At 44.0% G+C, this 22407-nt stretch overlaps 1 protein-coding gene across 1 annotated transcript in view; it reads left to right on the forward strand.

The window, feature by feature from the left end:
- The window catches only part of ARHGAP31 (Rho GTPase activating protein 31), a 114658-nt gene that overhangs the window by 50565 nt on the left and 41686 nt on the right, over window positions 1-22407 (forward strand). The window contains exons 2-3 of the mRNA XM_060098971.1: window positions 15478-15580; window positions 18606-18750. Coding sequence (XP_059954954.1) covers window positions 15478-15580; window positions 18606-18750 — 248 coding nt within the window. The remainder of the gene's footprint in view (window positions 1-15477; window positions 15581-18605; window positions 18751-22407) is intronic.

The following is a 22407-nucleotide window of genomic DNA, read 5'->3' on the forward strand; positions in this document are numbered from 1 at the left end:
GGAGCATCTGCGTGGGGGGTACATCTCAGTCAGAAGAAGGAGAACGCAAGGGCATGAAGCATGGGCTTCAGGGACCCATGGGGGGTTTGCTGTGACTACAGAGGGTAGCGTGGGCCAAGGGATCACAAAGAACCAAGCGTGCCCCGATGTGGCTCTTGGTCTTTGCTAGGGACAAACGCAATCAGATCTGTGGGGTTTTTTAAATTAATTTATTTATTTATTTTTGGCTGCGTTGGGTCTTCGTTGCTGTGTGCAGGCTTTCTCTAGTTGCGGCGAGCAGGGTCTGCTCTTTGTTGTGGTGTGTGGGCTTCTCATTGTGGAGCATGGGCTCGAGGTACGGGGGCTTCAGTAGTTGTGGCTCGCAGGCTCTAGAGTGCAGGCTCAATCGTTGTGGCGCACGGGTCTAGTTGCTCCGCGGCATGTGGGATCTTCCCAGACCAGGGCTCGAACCCTTGTCCCCTCATTGGCAGGCGGATTCTTAACCACTGTGCCACCAGGGAAGCCCTTAACAAACTTTTTAAGAGGATCTCTTTCAGAGTTTCTCCCAGAGTAGTCCTGAGAATTTGCAGGGGCATCTCTCTGGGAAGCTGCACTTTTCTTAAGCTGCTGAGAGCCTCTTTTGCACACTAATGTATGAGAACCTCCAGGAGGCTGGTTTTTAGGCAGGATTCCCTGCCTCCGTTTCAACCATTGGGAATGGTTGGACCTGGGTCCAGGGTAAATTCTGTGTATGTTGATGAATAGTCATAAACCATGAACACTAAAGAGGTTTCAAGTTCTAATAGAAGAGGGTGAGATTTGGTGATTTTTTTTTTCTTTTGCTCATCTGTATTTACATTTTTTTCTACTTGCAGTACTTGTATACTAAGAAAAAAGAAAACGCTAAATAAGATAAATTTAATGAGCATCCAGTATTTGCAAGCATGGAACAAGCTCATGGAAGAAATGAGTTGCCCCAAAAAGGTTACATAGGCAGGGAAGTGCCGTTGTTTTCAGCAGGAAAGCGGGGCCTTGTAACAACAGGAAGCTCTGGGAGGCCGCAGTACACAGGCTTTCAAGCAGAGCAGCTCTCGAAACAATGGCTGCCTGTGGCTCGGGAATATTGGGCAGGAAATGAAAGGATGTTGGGAGGGGGTGTGCCAGAGGAGCTGATGAGCGCTACCTGGCTGTTCTTCACTTAGGCCTAGCAGGCCAATGGTGAAGTTGTTTTTCTAAACGCTTCCCATCTTTCATTAGCAAAGATGATTTTAGGAAAACACAGAAATGAAAAGAACCCATGGTGCCACAGGTCTGGAAACCATTAGGAAGCTAAGCCTCCCAGGAAACCAGAAGGTACAATAAGCAAGGGAAGGTATTTCTTGCTCTGAGGGCACGGTCCCTTCAGTTGGGGGGGAACTTCAGATGAACTCAGCACCATTTAAAGCCAAGTCCCTGGAGGACTCCAGCCTCCATAATAATCAAAATAGCACTGGGGGGCTTCCCTGGTGGCGCAGTGGTTGAGAGTCTGCCTGCCGATGCAGGGGACACGGGTTCGTGCCCCGGTCCGGGAAGATCCCACGTGCCGTGGAGCGGACGGGCCCGTGAGCCATGGCCGCTGAGCCTGCGCGTCCAGAGCCTGTGCTCCGCGATGGGAGAGGCCACAACAGTGAGAGGCCCGCGTACCTCAAAAAAAAAAAAAAAAAAAAAAAAGAAGAGCACTGGGGTTAATAGGAGTCCAGCCATACCAAAGGAGATACGTGTAAACCTCCTGAGATGGAAGTTTATATTTATTTAACCAACTTTCTGTTCTTATGGGTGGGACAAGTTGGGGAGTCAATTAACAATACAAAAACAAAACTAACAAAAAAGAATGCTAATGCTTTGCCCTAGAAGACCTAGATAAAAACCAGAACAAGTAGGAGTGAGGACCTGAACATTGCAGGTAGAAGTCAGATCTGCCTTCTTAATTTCTAGCCCACCTTCTCCCCAGCTTCATCCAGGAAGTTCACAGGTCATGGGATGTTAGACCTGGAAGGAACATTAGCAATCGTCTAGATTCAGAACTTGAACCTAGTGCAGATGAAAATCTGAGGCTGGGAGTAGCTATTTTTTTGGTCAAGGATATACAGCTGGTTCATGTTGCTTTAACTGATAGGTACCCAGCACCGAGTACCTGTGAGTCACCTGGGGGCAACTCAAAGAGGAACACAGTTACTCTCCTCAAAGGTCTGAAATCTAGTACCTGGAGGTCAGGACTAGAACCCAGGTTTCTTAACTCCTTGTTGTTAAGTCCTTCTCTGTCATCAGGTTGCTCTTAGACATGAAATCAGCTCAACTTTCTGTGGCTTTCTGGTCTTCCCCATGCCTGGTCTGTGCCTGGGTTTTCCTGGTGTGGAGGTTAGGTTTATACAATGTTCTGGAAAGTGCATGAACTTGGAATTCAGACAGACTCATAATTGCACCCCAGCTTTGCCACTAGCTGTTTGCCCTTGGGCAAGCCATCCGACCACACCAAACCTTTGTTTTCCATCTATAAAATAGGAATAGTAATGTGTACACCTCAGAGTTGTGAGAATTAAATGAAATAATGATCGTTAAGCATGGGACCCCACATAGCATTTGGTTAGTGCATCCCATGACCACCTACTAAGGCATGCAAAAGAAGAAGAAGAAAATGGCCTGGACACACTCAGATGAGAAAAAAACTTACATTGTCCTCATTCTTCAGATGATTGGTGTTAGTGACCCATACAGTTCAAGAAGCAGGTTTATTTCCCCTGTTTTGTCTCATTAGCCTGCTCAGCTCCATCCCTTCTCCTTCTGGGACTCTCTGTGGGGGCAGACGTGGCCATCCTCTTTATCCATCACTGCAGAAGAGCCTCCATCCGTGACGTCTCAAGGAGCAGGTGGCAAGAAAGAGAGGGTCTGTTAGTCCAGGAACTAAAATCTTGATTGGGTGATCCAAGCTGACTGTGGTCTTGACGCAGTTCAGCTGAGGAGTTAAACGACTTGTTGACAATGATAAGGGAATTGATGCTCACAGCTGGGCCTGGGAGTGTGCTGGGGCATGCCTGAAAGAGCTTTCTGGCATCTGCAAGCAGCCTTATGGAGTGAATGATGTCTGCCCGACAACTCCCCTGAGAGCGACGTCAGACAGTAGGAAGCACACGCCAAAAAAGTTTTCATAAATTATACAAAGCCTTTACAAAGCCTCCATGTTCAGCAAGGGACAAAAGGGACATTCTCAGCAAAGGGACATTTTCTGCACCATTCCTGTGTACCAGGTGAACAGGGCCAGTTCTAAGCCCAAGGCCGTCTGAGGGTTTCTCCAGGTTTGTTCTATGTGTAGCCTCATCACACCCCACCCGGTTTCCCTAGTCAGCTCTGCCTTCCCTCATGGTCACAACCCTCCCCTCCCCCAAACCCAGAAAACACCCCGGAGGCCCCTTTCACAGTCCCTCCTAGGCTGTTTCCACTTGCTCATTAACTGATGATGTGTGGTCCCAGATATTTCACTGCCCTCAACCAGCCTTTTATCTTTGAGTCACAAAGGCACTTACCTTTCGTTTTATTTATTTGTTTGTTTGTTTTGTGGTACACGGGCCTCTCACTGTTGTGGCCTCTCCCGTTGCAGAGCACAGGCTCCGGACGCACAGGCTCAGCGGCCATGGCTCACGGGCCCAGCCGCTCCGCGGCATGTGGGATCTTCCCGGACCGGGGCACGAACCCGCGTCCCCTGCATCGGCAGGCGGACCCTCAACTACTGCGCCACAAGGGGAGCCCAGGCACTTACCTTTCTTAAAGAAATTTTCGGAAGCAACTAGAAAAGAGTGAGGCTTCTCACCTCCCCTTTCATCCTCGGCAAAGCGTACGAGGTCCTCTGCTCTGACCCTAAAGGGACACCTTATTTTCCTTTGTTGGATCGATATGTTTGTGGCAAGTCTTTTCCTTCATATCATCCCCTCCTCTACCCACCTTTCTCAAAAGCCTGTTCCCTTGAAGGGAAGAATTCCAGGGTTACCCCTACTGAGGCAGCTGCATGGATTGGACATTGTTCTAAGGGCAATGGGAAGCCCGTGAATGTTTTGGAATAGGGGAGCTTTTCCATAGTGTTTTAAAAGATTTGTTTGGTAGTGGAGCTCAAGATAGAATGCAGTCTTCCTAGCCTGTCAAAACTCCTCCAATTTACCTGAATTTACCTTCTCTTCCACCAGACTGGTCTAGTCAGCATTCCTGGAATTCACCACATTATTTCTTGTTTTCCCGTCTTGTTTATACCATTCCCTGCTCTAGCTGCATCAGAAAGTGGGTGACGTTTACAGAGTGCTTATTATATGCCAGAGGCTTACTTAAGCTTTCTGCATGTATCACAGTATATAATTGCATCACATTGTATCTTATCACATCACAGCATCTCAAATCACCCCCTAGGAACCAGCGTCTGAGTTCTTATTGCATGGCCTTATACATCCTCCTTTATCCACTGATCAACCTCACAGCATCGTGCGGCCCAGGGGTGAGGGTCCTGCCTCAGCCCTCTCTAACAAGGTCCCTCTCAGACTGTCAGCTCTCTATAATGTACACAATTTCCTGTTCTTGTTCAACACCTAAAAGCCCTGCCTGATTTCCCCCACCATTGTGTAATCTTTTAGAACTTCTGTTACGGTTTTGTGTCTCTCAAGGGCCCTTAACATATTTTGCTTGATCATTTCATACCGGCCAAGTTACTTAATACCTGTGAGCTTCAATTCCCTCATTTACAAAGCAAAGATAAATACCTTCCTCAGAAAGTGGTTGTGAGGACTGCACTGGGTACAAATAATGCATACAAGTGTAGTGCTCAAGGGTCGGCACGTAGTAGGTACACAGTAATTGTCTGTTCCCTCTTGGCTTCTTGAGGGCAAAGATCTTAGTCACCTTTTTGTCCCTTGGGCTGGATAGCCCTGTGGTACATCTACTTTGGTAGAAGGAGAATCGTTGTCATTGGGAGGAGTGGGTGTACGGATGACAGAGACCTGAGAGCTCAGCGGGGATGAGTCAGGGTGTGGAGCAGAGGGGGGACCTGGACACTTGTGTGGGAAAGAACTGACTTGATTTGGCATCTGAAACCCTGGAAGTGAGGAGGGGAGGGGACTCCAGGATACAGTCTTCCATCAGGAGCCTCACCCAGCAGTAGTGCAGAGCTGGTTCTTGGTCACACCAGGCCAGCAGGTTAGGCAAATACTTCCATTTAACAAGGAGTAATTACCTCACAGGGTCATTGGAAAGGACTTCAACAAACATGGAAATTGCCTCACTAACTTTAGAAAGCCCTTGGGCTTCTTTAACGAAACTTGGGTTTTTTTTGTTTTTTGTTTTTTGTTTTGCGGTACGTGGGCCTCTCACTGCTGTGGCCTCTCCCGTTGCGGAGCACAGGCTCCGGACGCGCAGGCTCAGCGGCCATGGCTCACGGGCCCAGCCGCTCCGTGGCATGTGGGATCTTCCCGGACCAGGGCACGAACCCGTGTCCCCTACATCGGCAGGCGGACTCCCAACCACTGTGCCACCAGGGAAGCCAGAAACTTGTTTTTTTAAAAACCAATTTTTTTCTTTACAAAAATTATTTGTACCTCACCCTCATTATAGAAAATTCGGAAAAGCAAAATGAAGAATATAGAAAAGCAAAAATATACTATTAGCCTTTCAGTGTGTGTGTCTTTTATGATTTGAGAGATTGTGAAGGGTTGTGTAAATGGGACAGTCACTCTTTGCTGTTTATATTTGTATATCTTTTTCATTTTTTATTCTTCTCTTCCCCAGTGTTATTGCAATATAATTGATATACTCCAGTGTGTAAGTTTAAGGTGTACAGCATAATGGTTTGACTTACATAAATATATTATGAAATGATTACCGCAGTAAGTTTAGTTAGCACCCATCATCTCATATACATACAATAAAAAGAGAAAGAAAAGAAAGAAAAAAATGTTTCCTTGTGATGAGAGCACTTAGGATTTACTCTCTTAACAATTTTCGTATATAATGTACGGCAACGCTAACTATAATCATCACGCTGTACATTGCAGCTCTAGTACTCATTTATCTTGTAACTGGAAGTTGGTACCTTTTGACCACCTTCATCCAATTCCTGCTCCCCACCTCCCCCACCCTCTCCTCTGGTAACCACAAATCTGATCTCTTTTTCTATGAGCTTCATGTTTTTTTTAGATTCCACATATAAGGGAGATCATACAGTATTTGTCTTTCTCCGACTTATTTCACTTAGCATAATACCCTTAAGGTCCATCCATGTTGTCACAAACAGCAGGATTTCCTTATTTTTATGCTGAATATTATTCTGTTGTATATATATGCCACAACTTCTTTCTTTTTTAAGATTTATTTATTTATTTGGCTGCACTGGGTCTTTGTTGCTGTGCGCGGGCTTCCTCTAGCTGTGGTGAGCAGGGGCTACTCTTCGCTGTGGTGCACGGGCTTCTCACTGCAGTGGCTTCTCTTTTTGTGGAGCACGGGCTCCAGGCATGCAGGCTCAGTAGTTGTGGCTCGCGGGCTCTAGAGCACAGGCTCAGCAGTTGTGGTGCACGGGCTTATAGTCCCTCCAAGGCATGTGGGATCTTCCCAGAGCAGGGATTGAGCCCGTGTCCCCTGCATTGGCAGGCAGACTCCCAACCACTACGCCACCAGTAAAGTCCCTGCCACAGCTTCTTTATCCACTCATCTTTTGATGGACACATGTTTCCATGTCTTGACTATTATAAATAATACTGCTATGAACTGCGAGGTGCAGATATCTTTTCAAGTTAGTGGTTTTGTTTCCTTTGGATATGTTCCCAGAAGTGTGATTGCTGGATCATATAGCAGTTTTACTTTTTAATTTTTTTGAGGATCCATACTGTTTTCCATAGTGGCTGTACCAGGTTAGAATCTCACTAACAGTGCACAAGGGTTCCCTTTTCTGCATATCCTTGCCAGCATTCCTCTCTTGTCTTTTTTTTTTTTAAATAAATTTATTTATTTATTTATTTATTTTTGGCTGTGTTGGGTCTTCGTTTCTGTGTGAGGGCTTTCTCTAGTTGCGGCGAGCGGGGGCCACTCTTCATCACCGTGCGTGCAGGCCTCTTCACTATCGTGGCCTCTCTTGCTGCGGAGCACAGGCTCCAGACATGCAGGCTCAGTAGTTGTGGTTCACGGGCCCAGTTGCTCTGCGGCATGTGGGATCTTCCCAGACCAGGGCTCGAACATGTGTCTCCTGCATTGGCAGGCAGATTCTTAACCACTGTGCCACCAGGGAAGCCCTCTCTCTTGTCTTTTTGATGATGGTCATTCTAACTTGAGGTGATATCTCATTGTGGTTTTGATTTGCATTTTCCTAATGACTAGTGATGTTGAGCATATTTTCATGTATCTGTTGGCCTTTTGTATATCTTCTTTGGAGAAGTGTCTATCTTTTGCCCATTTTTTATTTGGATTATTTGGTTTTTTGCTATCGAGTTGTTTGACTTCTTTATATCTTTTGTATATTAACCCCTTATCAGATACGTGATTTGCAAATATTTTTCCTATTCCATAGGTTGTCTTTTCATGTTGTTGATTGTTTCTTTTGCTGTGCAGAAACTTTTTACTTTGATTTAGTCCTGCCTGTTTATTTTTGATTTTGTTGCTTGTGCTTTATGTGTTATAGCCAAAAAAATCATTGCCAAGACCCATGTCAAGGAGCTTTTTTCCTATGTCTTCTTCTAGGAATTCTATGGTTTCATATCTTACATATCAGTCTTTAATCCATTTCAAGTTAATGTTTGTGAGTGGTATAAGATACAGGTCTAGCTTCATTCTTTTACGTGTGAATATCCAGTTTTCCCAGCACAAATTTTCCCAGACTGTTTTTTCTCCATTGAGTATTCTTGGCTTCCTTGTGAAATACAATTGACCATATATTCTTGGGTTTATATCTGGACTCTTGGTTTTTTCCCACTGATCTTCTTTTCTGTTTTTATGCTAGTACCATAATGTTTTGTTTACTATAGCTTTATAGTATGGCTTGAAGTCAGGAAGTGTTTTTCACTTTTTTATCAGTATATATTGCTTCTGTAACTTTTTCAAAAGGAACTTAAAAATAGATGTTAACCACTAGGTGTTGAACACCTAAAAGCCATCACCACAGTAAAGTAGGGACTTCAGTGGTAGAGTTTCAGGCATATGGGTAGTCAAGGGCAAGGAACCAAACAGCTCTCCTTAAATGGTGCTTCCATACCTGGCCACTAACTCATGGGATCTGCCCTCTTGATGGGGAGGGTTTGAGTCAGGTAGGTGTAGCTTGGGGCTTTTTCTAAAGTTCCTCCTCAGTGTGGTATCATGAAAAAAGCATGAGCTTTGGAGTCAGACAAACCTAGGTTTGGATCCCAACTCTGACACTTAGGAATTGTGATGCTGGGCAACTTGCCTAACCTCTCTGAGAATCAGCTTTCACATTTTCAAAATGGAGAATTTTATGTCTTTTGTGGATTGGCTATGATTATAGAATGGAGAATGCTGTTAAAAGAGAGAGAGAGGGAAAAAAAAAAGCACCTCATGTAGTGCCTGGCACATAAAAAGTGTTTTCTTCTTTGAAAGACCCAGAAATCAATGGAGGACTGAAAACCCATCTGGAGAGTAATGACCAATCCCTTGTTTAGCAAAACATTTCAAGTGCTTGTGTTTTCAAGGCTATTCTAGATGAATGAGACAGAACTATCCTCATTGTCCCTAAAGAGCTCACAACTCAGTGATGGAGATGACATAGGTTCAGGCAACACCTAGCACTTAGTGCTGGATAAGAGCAGGTTTGCAATAAGTATGTGCTGAATTGGATTTTTTAATGAAAAGTTTTGGGGAAAGGTAATATATTCTTACAGTTCAAAACTCAAAAGTAGGGTTTCCCTGGTGGCGCAGTGGTTGAGAGTTCGCCTGCCGATGCAGGGGACGTGGGTTCGTGCCCCAGTCTGGGAAGATCCCACATGCCACGGAGTGGCTGGGCCCGTGAGCCATGGCCACTGGGCCTGCGTGTCCGGAGCCTGTGCTCCGCAACGGGAGAGGCCACAAGAGTGAGAGGCCCGTGTACCACAAAAAACAAAACAAAACAAAACAAAACCTCAAAAGTATAAAAGAGTATACAATGAGGAGTCTCCCTCTTACTCATAGCCCTGGCCTCAGCTTCCCAGTTTCTTTTCCCATAGGCAACTATAGTTATCACTTTATTATGCATCCTTCCATAGATATTTAATGCATATACAAAGGAATTGTATAGCTGTTCTGTTATTCTCTCTTTTTAAAAAAACAAATGCTCGTATACCATTACACTGGTCTGTGCCTCATTCTTTCTGCTTAACAATATATCTTGGAGACTGCTGTATATCAGTACATAAAAGTTTCCCCATTCTTTTTGATGACTATATAGTATTCCATTATATGGATATTCCATTATTTATATAAATAGCTTCCTATTGATGAACAATCTCATGCTATTACAAAAATTGCTGCAATGAATAACCTTGTAGATATAGAAATGTTCTAGAATTGGAATAATGAAAATGTTCTGAAATGTGCTTGTTGCTTAACTGTCAGTATAGTGTAAACCACTTAATTATGTGCTTTAAAAGGGTGAATTTTATGACATTTGATTTATATCTCAATTTTTTTAAAGTTTAGAGAAACAGAAGAAGAAACTTTACTCCAAGGAGGACAGGCTAAATCCTGACATATTTAAAAAACAATTTTCCTTGGAAAATTGGAAAGCAGTTAATTTGCTTTTTGTAAAGAACAGAGAACATTATACTTTAAAAAATAAACACCACGAATTTTCAGACTTTTCTATAATTCTACATTAGGTCAGGAGGAAGAGAGAAGAGGTTAAAACAGGGAGGAGAAAGAAGAATCAAAGAGAGAGTTGCAGGAGGACAGCGACCCCTCAGGCAAGCCAAGGCCCACAGAGGCTGGGAGGAGCGTGCCACAGGAGAGATGGAGGCACAGGAGAGATGGAGGCGCAGGAGACATGGAGATGCAGGAGAGATGGAGGCTCAGGATACATGGAGACGCAGGAGACACGGAGGCTCAGGAGACATGGGGGTACAGGAGACATGGAGGCTCAGGAGAGATGGAGACGCAAGAGAGATGGAGGCTCAGGAGAGATGGAGGCTCAGGAGAGATGGAGCCTCAGGAGACATGGAGGCTCAGGAGAGATGGAGGCACAGGTGAGATGGAGGCTCAGGAGAGATGGAGCCTCAGGAGACATGGAGGCTCAGGAGAGATGGAGGCACAGGAGAGATGGAGATGCAGGAGACATGGGGGTGCAGGAGACATGGAGGCTCAGGAGAGATGGAGACGCAGGAGAGATGGAGGCTCAGGAGAGATGGAGGCTCAGGGGACATGGAGGCTCAGGAGAGATGGAGGCACAGGAGACATGGAGGCTCAGGAGAGATGGAGGCACAGAAGACATGGAGGCACAGGAGACATGGAGGTGCAGGAGACATGGAGGCACAGGAGAGATGGAGGCACAGGAGACATGGAGGCGCAGGAGACATGGAGACGCAGGAGACATGGAGGCGCAGGAGACATGGAGGCTCAGGAGAGATGGAGGCTCAGGAGAGATGGAGGCTCAGGAGAGATGGAGGCTCAGGAGACATGGAGGCACAGGAGAGATGGAGACACAGGAGACATGGAGGCGCAGGAGACATGGAGACACAGGAGACATGGAGGCGCAGGAGAGATGGAGGCGCAGGAGACATGGAGGCTCAGGAGAGATGGATGCACAGGAGAGATGGAGTTGCAGGATTGAGGAAGGAGGGGAGAGAAATACAGAGCAGGAGCTGGCAGAGGGAGAAGGTACAGGAGCCACTCTGACAACTCTTAGATTCCTGCAGAATGGAAAGCTGGGAAGTTCTGTGCTGACAACCAGAAATAATAGAAAAGTGATTGAAATCTTTACTTCATCTCTTTAAAAATGCCATAGTAGAGCAGGCTTATTCACAGCACAGCAGAGCTGCCTGAAGCCCTCACTCTCTCCCCTGTGCACAGCAGGAGATTCTCAAAGATTTCTTCCCTGTTTAGCGGCTTGCCTCTTTCTGACTCTCCCTCTGCAAGTACCAGTTCTTCATCCACCAGTGATCCTTGGTCCTTTCTATCACCTCAGTCAAGGTGATGAATATATCCATCATGCCCAAAAGTTTCCTCGGCCCCTCCGCAGCTCCTGCCTCCTGCCTCTTCCCTGCTTTCTCCCACTATAAATTAGTTTGCATTTTCTTGAGTTCCATGTGGATGGAATCATATAGCATGTACTCTTCTATAGAATGGCTTCTATCACCCATATGCTATATCCTCCCTTGTTATTGCTGAGTGTGGTCCATTGCATATATGTACCACTAGACTTTACTCTGATGCTTAGGGATGCAGGACCCAGAGAGGGAATGAAATATGACCAGTACAGGACCTTAACAACAATCCAGAATGGGGCGGGAGGAGTGCCGTATTTCCCTAAAACACAAATGCAATTTGCACTGTGAAAGAATGAGGCTGCCGTGATCACACAACTGATCAAATAAAACTGTGTTTGTTCCAGATCTGATCAGATTCCAGCCATACAGGGAAGTAGGGCACCTTAGCAGTCATTACTTCTGGGGGAATTCAGAGAAATGATTTGATTGCTGGCCTTTTCTGCCCTAAACCCTTGAAGACGTTTGGAATTGAGGAAAGAAGCACCCCCACGTTATTTATGATATAAAATGACTCTTAGTTGTAGCAAGTTGGACCAAATGAAACAAAGGACTTTAAAACGTTCTGTAAATTGTAAAGCATAAATCAAAGGCAAAGCCTTCTTTTCCGTCAGAAACCACCTCAGGATTTATTTTGTGCTCCGATTAAAGTTTAACGTTAAAGATCGCTGCTCCAGGAAAAACCAAACCAAACCAAACAAAAAAGGGACTTAGAGAACCATCAGTGCGATAATTCAAAGAAGTCATAATGTTATATCATAATCAGCAACTGTGTGTACCTCTGTAGGAGGAGACTTAATGTTCTTTGGGTCCATGATAAATCCCACAGAACTAGTTCTGTGGCTCCAACCTTCTGTAGCGACCTAAACAGACAATGGAGGCTTTCTTTCCATCTACACCAACTAAGCCATTTTGTATCAAGCTTCTATCCTGTCCAGAATCCTAGGGTGTCCCCAGTTTGGTTGGGCCCCAGGAACAACAGCCTAAAGAATTCTGAGACTTGGAGACGATACTCCTGGCAGCCCCTGCAACACCACTGACCAGTATTACCTTTAGAGCCTTTGCTCCCCGAAGTATGGGCTGCAGATTGGCTGTATCTGAATCACCTGGTAATTTGCTAGAAATGCAAATTCTTGACTCCCTCCCTCCACCCTCCCATTGGAATCTGCATGTTAACAAGATCCCCGGGGATTTGTATCCACATTAAAATATGAGAAGCTCTGGTCTAGACAGTCGTTCTTCAACTTCAACGTGCATCAGAATCACCTGGGAAGCACCTGCTGCTGCTGGACTTCATCTAGGGACCACAGTCTGAGAACCACTGCTCTGGCTCTAGAGCTGGATGATTACAGAGATCAAGTGGATCCTTTCTCATTTACTGAGTATGATGGAGAATTCCTATGTCTTCCAACTCGGCCCAAGACGAGAATCCAAGAAAGCTAACACGCCTCAGGGACCAGGACCATGGCCTTTTCCCTTGGGTTGTTTTAATATTGCCTCCTGTTTAAACAGAGCTGTGGACTAGAGGTTCTGGGGCCTCTGTACAAAATTTATGGCAGAGGCTCCATCCGGGAATGTGTTTTCCTCACCTTTAAAACAAATGGAGCCTGAGGTTATACAACTGAGAGCCATGCTACTGGGAGTTGGGTCTTTGGGAATGGGATAGGACAGATTGGTGGCCCTGCACTGCCCGTCTGTGGAGTGTTCCTTATAGAAGCCCTTTGAGGCTGAGGCTTTTGTCTTTGAGTCCTGTTTGGGAATGCTCCGAGCTCTCAAGTCCACCTGTGCTGTGCAACAGCCATATACCTTGGTACAGACTCACATTGTGAAACACATCAAGGTCAAGCACAGTTCCAGGACTGCTAACGAAATCTGTACACTGTTGGGTCAGGACTGCTGCCTTTGTATTATGAAGATACACCTCAATGCATAGAAAAGTGACCTCAACCAGAGAGGGACACAAAAGCCACTCTGAATAGGGAGGTGAGTGTTGACTTGTAAGAGGTTGGTCAGCGCTACCCCAACTGCCCATCAGATGGGAGGCAGCAAACTGTTTTCACCAAGACAGAATCTCACAAATGATAAATTTACATCATATAGAAGCTTCAACTAGAAATAACTGTCATTGTAGAATGCTGCTTACATACCAGGGTCTGTGCTAAGTATTTACAAGTATTACTTCAATCCTAGCTATGAGGTTAATATCACTGTTATCCTCATTTTACAGATGTGCAAACTAAGAAACGGAATTATTGCATATTTTGCCCAAGGTTACAAAGGCAGTTTGGCATTCAAACCTGTGCTCTTGACCATGACCTTGCGTGGCAGGTTACAGAACAACATCTTGTGGGTGGGAAATAGTCAACCTACTGTGCACAGTAGGGCTTTTTTTTTTAAAAACAATACAGCTTTTTTAAGCATGGGAACTCTGTTTGCTTATTTATTTATTTATAAAATTTATTTAGAGGCATGAGGCATAAATAGGGCTCTCACTAAGAACCCTATTTCATAAAATAGATCAAAGTATAGCTTTTCTAATTGAAGCCAGGCAGGGGCTCTGGACCCCTGCCCACACTCACAGCCCCTTCTCCACCACACCCACTCCTACCCTGTATTCACTCACAGGGAATAGTTCCACCTCTGTGGTCTCTGACCTCAATATTTCCAATCCCAAGTTCACTTCCTGCCCTCTTTCCATCTTGGGTAACTAAGAAGCTTCTCACCAGTTGGTCATGAATGAAAGGGGCAAAACATGGATGTGTCCTGGAGAAGAAAGGCTCTGGGGATGCACAGCCTTTGAGAGGTGGGTGGAATACTTTAAGTATGATGAATTTTACTCAGCACCTAAAATGATAGTTAGTGGTTGAAGGAAATGATGGGGGAGTTGTTTAGAAAGTATTGTAATAGAGAATCCAGGAAGAACGTTGAGCCTGAACACCTAGTATCTACCCATGTAAAGGTCCAGTCCAGCTTAGTATTGTGTGTGGGTATGATCATGTGCATTAAGCATTAATGGATGGGCTTTAGTCTAATCCAAGGCATTAATGGACTGAGTATGTTTTCGGGGAGTGAGCACAGTGCTAACCCAAGCCCTGGTTCATGGAGTTCCCATACCACCTCTGTGCCTGAGGACTTCAGCACCCAAGGCTTTGGTAGTTCCAGACCATCTACAACACTCTCACAGAGGGACCTCTGGTGGATTTGCCCAAGGACCAAAGTGGCAAGTGACTTGCCACTCTCTCCATGCCATCCAGAAGGCCTGTGGCTATCATTCTGGGTCACTGAGCTGGCTGGGCTGCTTCTCTCCTCAGGTTCAGCCCTGAGGAGAGAACAGCATAGCCAGACCCTTCTACCCAGACACTGGACTTCTGGAGTGGCAGGAATTTGAGAGGCCACGTTGGTCCCTTATATGATGTCCATTCTATCAATGACTGGTTTGACCCATTTGGTGGTGGTGCCGGCGGGGGGTGGGGGGGAGGTTCTCACCTTTAAAAAAAGCCACTTAACACCTTTAAATCGCCTTTAACATTTTGGCAGATATTCTTCCAGTCTTTTTTCCCTTTGCAGTTTTTTAAACATAGCTGAATTCACAGGGTATATTAGATTTTGCGCCTTGTTCTTCTTTTACCTACCTACATCAGAAGCATTTTTCCATGTGTTAAATCACTTTTCATAAGCAACAAGTACTCTTGAGTGAGGTAAATAAATTTACCTGCCCCTTGGTTTCTTCATGTGTAGACTAGGCAAGAGTTCTCTAATTTTATCACACAACAGTCACCTAGAAGGCTTTTTAAAACACAGATTGCTGGGCGCCACCTCCAGAATTTCTGATTCAGTGGGTGTGAGTGGGGCCTGGGAATTTGCATTCGCAACAGGTTCCCAGGAGATGCTGGTGCTACTGGTCAGGGGACCACACTGGGAGAACCAGTGACATGAGGAGATTGTGTTGTGGGATTTCCAAGGTCACTGCTGGTTTCAAAAATCTAAGTGTTAGCATATTTTACAAATTCTTAAAAAAAAAAAAAGACCTAACTTTTAAAACACATGGGTTTTCTAAACTTTAACAAAACCCTATGATTTTTTTTTTAAATATCGAAGAACATCATCTACCATTTACAAGTAATTGTTTCCACTTGTAGCTCATATGCATTCCATACTTACTTCTCTTTGAAGTTACCTGGATTTTTAAAAGGCTATCTTTAAAAGACAGTCAAACTTATACCTAATACTTTATTTTTTCTTTTCCTTTGCATAGTTCCATATGTATTGAAGAGCTGTGCAGAATTTATAGAGACTCACGGCATTGTGGATGGAATTTATCGGCTTTCAGGAGTCACCTCAAACATACAACGGCTAAGGTAAGCCAAAGAATAGCCCCCCCAAAGGATTCTTCCATGATCCTTCCTCTGTCCATACGTCTATCTGCAGGTGTTGGGGGTATTAAAAGCTGAAGGGATTGAGGGAAGGATGGCAGGGCAGAGGATCAAGTGCTGATGTTTTCACAGGCCTAACTCTTCTTAATCTAATCAGGAAGCTCTCCAGTCTGATGTAATTCTTTCCAACAAAAATTCCTGAGGGCTTTTCATCTGTTCCTGTGTCTTGCACCAGATTTATCCCTCTTAGGTAGATTCAATTGAACTCAAATGATTTAAATTGCAAGATGGGAAAAAATGATGTATTATTACTCACTTGCCTACCCACAGCTCAGATCCCCATTACATGGTATTCAGAACTTGCAGGTCATCGTGAGTTTTTCTGCTGGCACACACTCAACATTTGATATTTCATCTGGTCGAGAAATCAGAAGTCTGCATGATTGTGCATTTCTCTAATGGATGCCTGTATTTTTAAAATTATTGATAGAGGAACTATTTCCAATTCTATGGATTTATCCTAAACAATTCTAAAATGCATCCTAGAATTTTTTGGAAGAAATTTCTATCACACTGAATTAAGAGGACAGTAATCTTCTTTATATGTATTATATCTGTAAAATAAAGGGAGTGCCTATAGTGTATATATAGAATATATGCATTATATATAATATATGTACTGTTCCATGACTAAAAGAATAGGTTTATGTATTTTGAATATTGTTCTTTAATACAAAAATAACATGTTTTAATATATTTATTATATATTCTTTAGTTACAAATGTAGACTTTTCAAATAAAACATTCTTGTTACAAGATTAATATGTAAAATTTACATTGTGCAGGTAATTCATTTTTTTATCTACTTCCTCCTATTTAGTTTTCTGCCCCTCCTCCTCAAATCTCAATTGTCATGAAACTATACCAAAGGAATAAAACCTTCTTTTTACTCCCAGAGAAGTGATAGCTGTTAAAAAATTACTGGTTTATTGCAGCCAAAGGTTTTTTGTTCTTTTTTTTTTTTTTTTTTTTTTTTTTGCGGTATGTGGGCCTCTCACTGCTGTGGTCCCTCCCGCCACGGAGCACGGGCTCCGGACGCGCAGGATCAGCGGCCACGGCTCACGGGCCCAGCCGCTCCGCGGCATGTGGGATCCTCCCAGACCGGGGCACGAACCCACGTCCCCTGCATCGGCAGGCGGACTCTCAACCACTGCGCCACCAGGGAATCCCAGCCAAAGGTTTTTAACAGATCTATGTGCTTACATCATTTCACTAATTTACTCACGTGACATTTTTCAGAGTTTCAACAGCAAGTATTTTTAACAGTTTACTCTTAGCTCTGAAACATACTACACAGTAGCTGGTATCGTAGAAGGACATTTGGACAATGGCCAATTCTTTTTCACTTAAGGACTGACCTTAGCCTTGACGAGGGAAATTTCTGGCTAAATGAATAAGCTCTAGATTGTTTGTGTTCTGCCCTCGTAAGAAAAACACATGCCTATGAATTTGAGGCCATTGCATGGTTTGCTTTTCAAGGCCTCACTCAGTTCCTGTCAGGTTCTGACAGCATCAGGGATTTCCCTTCCTTTTATTAAAGGGGCAGAACCCGACTACAGGAGAATGGGCAGCAAGCTGTTTCAAGATGCTGGTTCTGAGAGTCTGGTTGACTTTGTCACTACATGTTTGACCAAATGAATACTCTCAAGAAAGCTAACTTCCCTTCTGCATTAAAGCTCAGATTTATCATCTTTTAAATAGATTTAAAAAAATAAATTTATTTATTTATTATTTATTTTTGGCTGCATTGGGGTCTTCGTTGCTGCACGTGGCTTTCTCTAGTTGCGGCGAGCGGGGGCCACTCCCCGTTGCGGTGCCCGGGCTTCTCTTGTTGCGGAGCTCGGGCTCTAGGCGCGCGCGCGCACGCGGGCCCTAGTAGGTGTGGCTCGTGGGCTCCAGAGCGCAGGCTCAGCAGCTGTGGCGCACGGGCCTAGTTGCTCCGCGGCCCGTGACCAGGGCTCAAACCCGCGTACCCTGCATTGGCAGGCGGACCCCCAACAACTGAGCAACCAGGGAAGCCCTAAATCGATTTTTAACTTGTAAGTATATATTATTTGAGGCAGTATATTCATGTAACCTTGTTAGTAAATGTTTTTTTAATTAGAAATGAGGCCTGGAATCTGACGATGCTCCCAAGCACCCCACTATAGGTTGTTTAAGAAGATATTTGTGGGCTTCCCTGGTGGCGCAGTGGTTGAGAGTCCGCCTGCCGATGCAGGGGACACGGGTTCATGCCCCGGTCTGGGAAGATCCCACATGCCGCGGAGCGGCTGGGCCCGTGAGCCATGGCCGCTGAGCCTGCGCGTCCGGAGCCTGTGCTCCGCAGCGGGAGAGGCCGCGGCGGTGAGAGGCCCGCGTACCGCAAAAAAAAAAAAAAAAAAAAAAAAAAAGAAGATATTTGTAAGCTCATTTGTCCTGTGGGAGTCACTATCAAGCAGCCTAGAAGTTTCCATTCAAAGGGAGAGTTGATTGAAGTTCTCAAACCTTGAGTTTGAGTCTCCAGATAAAACAGGTTTGCTGACATGAATATGTGGACGTGAATGATAACAATCTGACTCACCCTGGTTTTGGTCTCTCCTTCAAGAAAGAGAAGTTCATTTAAAACAATATTTTGGAAAAACTGAACTCTCAACAGGGTTTTTGGAAAATTGTTTTCATATTTCCCCACTGTTCATAATTGAGACTACAGACATAATGCCATGAGAAATCCATTTGTAAATGGGATTATGTCTTTCTAATTACAGCAGCTTCTGCAGGGAAGATCCAGACCTGAAGTGGAAATCTTTCCTGTAGCTTCCTTGTGCCTGAAATAGAAGGTCTTTTTGAATCAAGGTCAAAAATATGGTCAAATCATCAGTTTAGGGTCTTTTTACCCCCTAAGCAGCCAAGTAGCTGCTGACATGGAACACATGTTCCTGGGATTGTTATGTCTCTGTCTGTGTTGTTTCAGGCAAGAGTTTGGCTCAGATCAATGTCCAGATCTGACAAGGGAAGTGTACCTCCAGGACATCCACTGTGTGGGCTCCCTCTGCAAGCTCTACTTTAGGGAGCTGCCCAACCCTCTCCTGACTTATGAGCTCTATGAGAAATTCACGGTGAGTGTTTGGATTTCCGTTATGGTTACTGGGTGGGATGCACGGATGGGCCAAGGAAAGTTTCAGCACTAAAATTACAATAATAATACTCACCAGATGGTTGCCATTATCTTGGTGATGGAAGTAGGATGGTATAGTGAGGAAAGTAAGGTAGTGGGATTGTTTGCTAAATTTTTCCTTTCTTAAATTTTCAGAAGCATGTTTGTTTGTGTGTAAGAACTGGGTTAAATCATCTCCACATTTATGTAACCAAATGCGTGTCATTATATAGGGAGGAAACTAAGAACCAGAGAATGAAGTGACTGGCCCAAGGTCACTCTGCCCCCTAGCAGGACAGGAACCTGAGGCTCCAGATGCTACCCCCATGGCTAATTCATTTCAGGCTATTCCTTCTGTGTTTCTTTTGGGGGTTGCACAAAGAGGTAGGTGGGTAGAGAAGGGAGAGAGAACAAACAGAAGTCAACGGAGAGGTCAGAAAGCTGGGAAGAGAAAAGATTCTGGGAAAAGCAGCCGAGAAGGAGTGCAGGTTAGGCCAGTGAGTTGGATTGGTGGAGGATGGATGGGCAAGAGCAGAACACCTATATAGCAGCTGTATGGTCACCAAATAGGATCCCCAAAGGAAAATGAGAAAGGAGAATAAATGCTTAGAGCACGTCTTTTTTTTTTTTAATCTTCATTGGAGTATAATTGCTTTACAGTGGTGTGTTAGTTTCTGCTTTATAACAAAATGAATCAGTTATACATATACATATGTTCCCATATCTCTTCCCTCTTGCGTCTCCCTCCCTCCCACACTTAGAACATGTCTTTAAAGACAGCATTAAAAATAGGGCTTGGACATTTGGCTGCAGGTGGGGAGGTGCAGAGTAGGTGAAGAGTTGGGTTTAACCAAGGTTGAGGCTCAGCTAGGAAAAGAGGAGGAGGGATATGAGAGTGTGTGCAAGGGAGTGATTGAAACGATTGACCATAAAATTTGTCTGGATAAGAAGGGAAATGAGGGCCTAAGGCAGGTGAGTAACAATGAAAAAGTAGATCAATGGGTCATTCATCCCAGTGAGGTCAGCAGACTGTTGGAGTAGGGTGGTCAGAGGGGATGTTTGAAATTAAGATTATGAAGGAGTTGCAATTATTGGTAAGGACCAGATCTAGGCTCTAACCCTGGGAAGGAATCTTTCTTATGGCTCTTGTAATGAACTTATTTTGAGCATATAAATGTTCTTCAGTTTGAAATTATATAGGGATAAATGAATGCTTTTTAAAAATTGGGTGTGGACCATTAAAATAGATTTAGGAGTTTTCAGTGATACAGGGAAACGCTCACTATGATAACTGGAAAAAGCAGGTACACAGTTGTATATTAAGACATGATTAAAAAGAAAGATGTTCACAAGATTAATAGCTATTTATTTCAATGATGGGATTATAGATAGTTTCCCCTGATTCTTTATACTTTAACTTTCAAAATCTTATCCACTAAGAATACATTAATTTTAATAAATAAATAAACAAACAAACAAACAAATAAATAAATTTATTTATTTATTTTTGCTGCATTGGGTCTTTGTTGCTGCGTGTGGGCTTTCCTTAGTTGTGGTGAGCAGGGGCTACTCTTCGTTGCGGTGCACGGGCTTATTGTGGTGGCTTCTCTTGTTGCAGAGCACGGGCTCTAGGCACACAGGCTTCAGTTGTTGCGACTCACGGGGGCTCTAGAGCACAGGCTCAGTAGTTGAGGTGCACGGGTTTAGTTGCTCCGCAGCTGTGGGATCTTCCCGGACCAGGGCTTGAACCCGTGTCCCCTGTGTTGGCAGGCAGATTCTTAACCACTGCGCCACCAGGGAAGACCCCATTAATTTTTTAATAAAAAAAATTAGGTCAAAACATACAAACAAACAAAAGTGGGCATAAATGTTGACCACTTGAAAAGCCAACATAAACCAGCTGAGGGGACTCTTAAAGATCTAAGAGGGGGCTTCCCTGGTGGTGCAGTGGTTGAGAGTCCGCCTGCCGATGGGGGGGACACGGGTTCGTGCCCCAGTCCAGGAAGATTCCACATGCCACGGAGAGGCTGGGCCCATGAGTCATGGCTGCTGGGCCTGAGCGTCTGGAGCCTGCGTTCCGCAACGGGAGAGGCCACAACGGTGAGAGGCCCGCGTACCGCAAAAAAAAAAAAAAAAAAAAAAGATCTGAGAGGACCTTGAGATCTGAGGCAGAAGGCAGCCTCCACTCTGCATGGCTAAGTCATTAATAAGGGCAGACTTTGACCCTCCAACTACAGAGGAGTCTTTCCCGGAAACCAGGAGGAAAGGTTGTAGGTCTCGTGTGTCTGTCAGATTATCATCATCATCATGATATATAATACTCAATAAAAATAATCATCCTCAATAAAAGACAATTTGGAAAATGGGGGAAAGTAGAAAGGAACCCTTGGTCTCTCTTCTTAAAGACCAGAGACAACTACGATTAACACAGGGTTATTTCCTTCATTCTTTTACTCTTTGCATAGTGTTTTTGTTGTGTTCTGTTTTTCTAAACCAAACTAAATTTTTATTGTAAAAATTAAAGCAATCCAGAAGAATATAAAGGAGAAAGTATAAATCACCTGAAATCTCACGTCCTAGGCATATTTTCTATTAACATTTCAGGAGACATCCTTACAGATCTCTCTGTCTTTCTCTCTCTCTCTGTCTCTCCCATTCTCTCTCCCAACTTTTGTTCCTCAATACTACATATTGCTGTTTGGAATGGTGCTAATTCAACAATGTGACCATCTTTCCATGGTAACAAATACAGAGAGGCACCGTTTTTACAGATTATTGTCTCATATACACAATGATTTCTTAAACCAGTTTCCTACTGATGGACATTTAGACTTTTTGTTTCTTTCTTTCTTCTTCTTCTTCTTTTTTTTTGGGGCCGCACCATGTAGCATGCGAGATTTTAGTTCCCCAACCAGGGATCAAACCCACGCCCCCTGCAGTGGAAGTCTTAACCACTGGACTGCCAGGGAAGTCCCAGGACTTTTTGTTTCTTAACGCTTTGCTTTTTATAAACAACATTATAGTGAACATTTTTGTACATATATCTTTATACTTTTGTCTATTTATATCCTTATGAAAAAAATCACAGAAAAAGATTTACTGAGTAAAAAGTGCTTATTTAAAATTTTGTCACATGTTGCCAAATGGTTCTGTAGAGAGACAAGAATGTTCTTTTTCCTGCAGCCTTGCCAACACTGGGTATTTTCAATTTGTTAAACTGTTTGACAATCTCAGTCAACCAAAAATATATCTTACTGTTCTTTTAATTTGTGCATAAGACTTTCTTGTTTGTTTTCTGCATAGTTTTAGTCTTCTTATCACTATACAGTTTCATCCTTGAATAAGACTACAATATCATCATGTTAACTAACTGAATGAGTCTAATTTAACTAAATTTCATTCTATGATAGATGGGGTTAGATAGGAATTCTTGTCTAGAGACTTGAGAAATACAAGTTTCTTCTTAGATCTTGTTTAGAGGCTCAGAAGAAAACCCACACCGATCTCTCCCCACTTGTGTTCCCTGACATTGCTAATCATTCTATCTCCCACAGCGACAAAAAATACCAAAGCAATGTTATTGTCCGCTGGTCGTCAAATCTCAAGAAAACTTAACATT

Source organism: Mesoplodon densirostris, chromosome 5 (assembly GCF_025265405.1).
Source record: "Mesoplodon densirostris isolate mMesDen1 chromosome 5, mMesDen1 primary haplotype, whole genome shotgun sequence".
NCBI classification, from domain to species: Eukaryota; Metazoa; Chordata; class Mammalia; order Artiodactyla; family Ziphiidae; genus Mesoplodon; species Mesoplodon densirostris.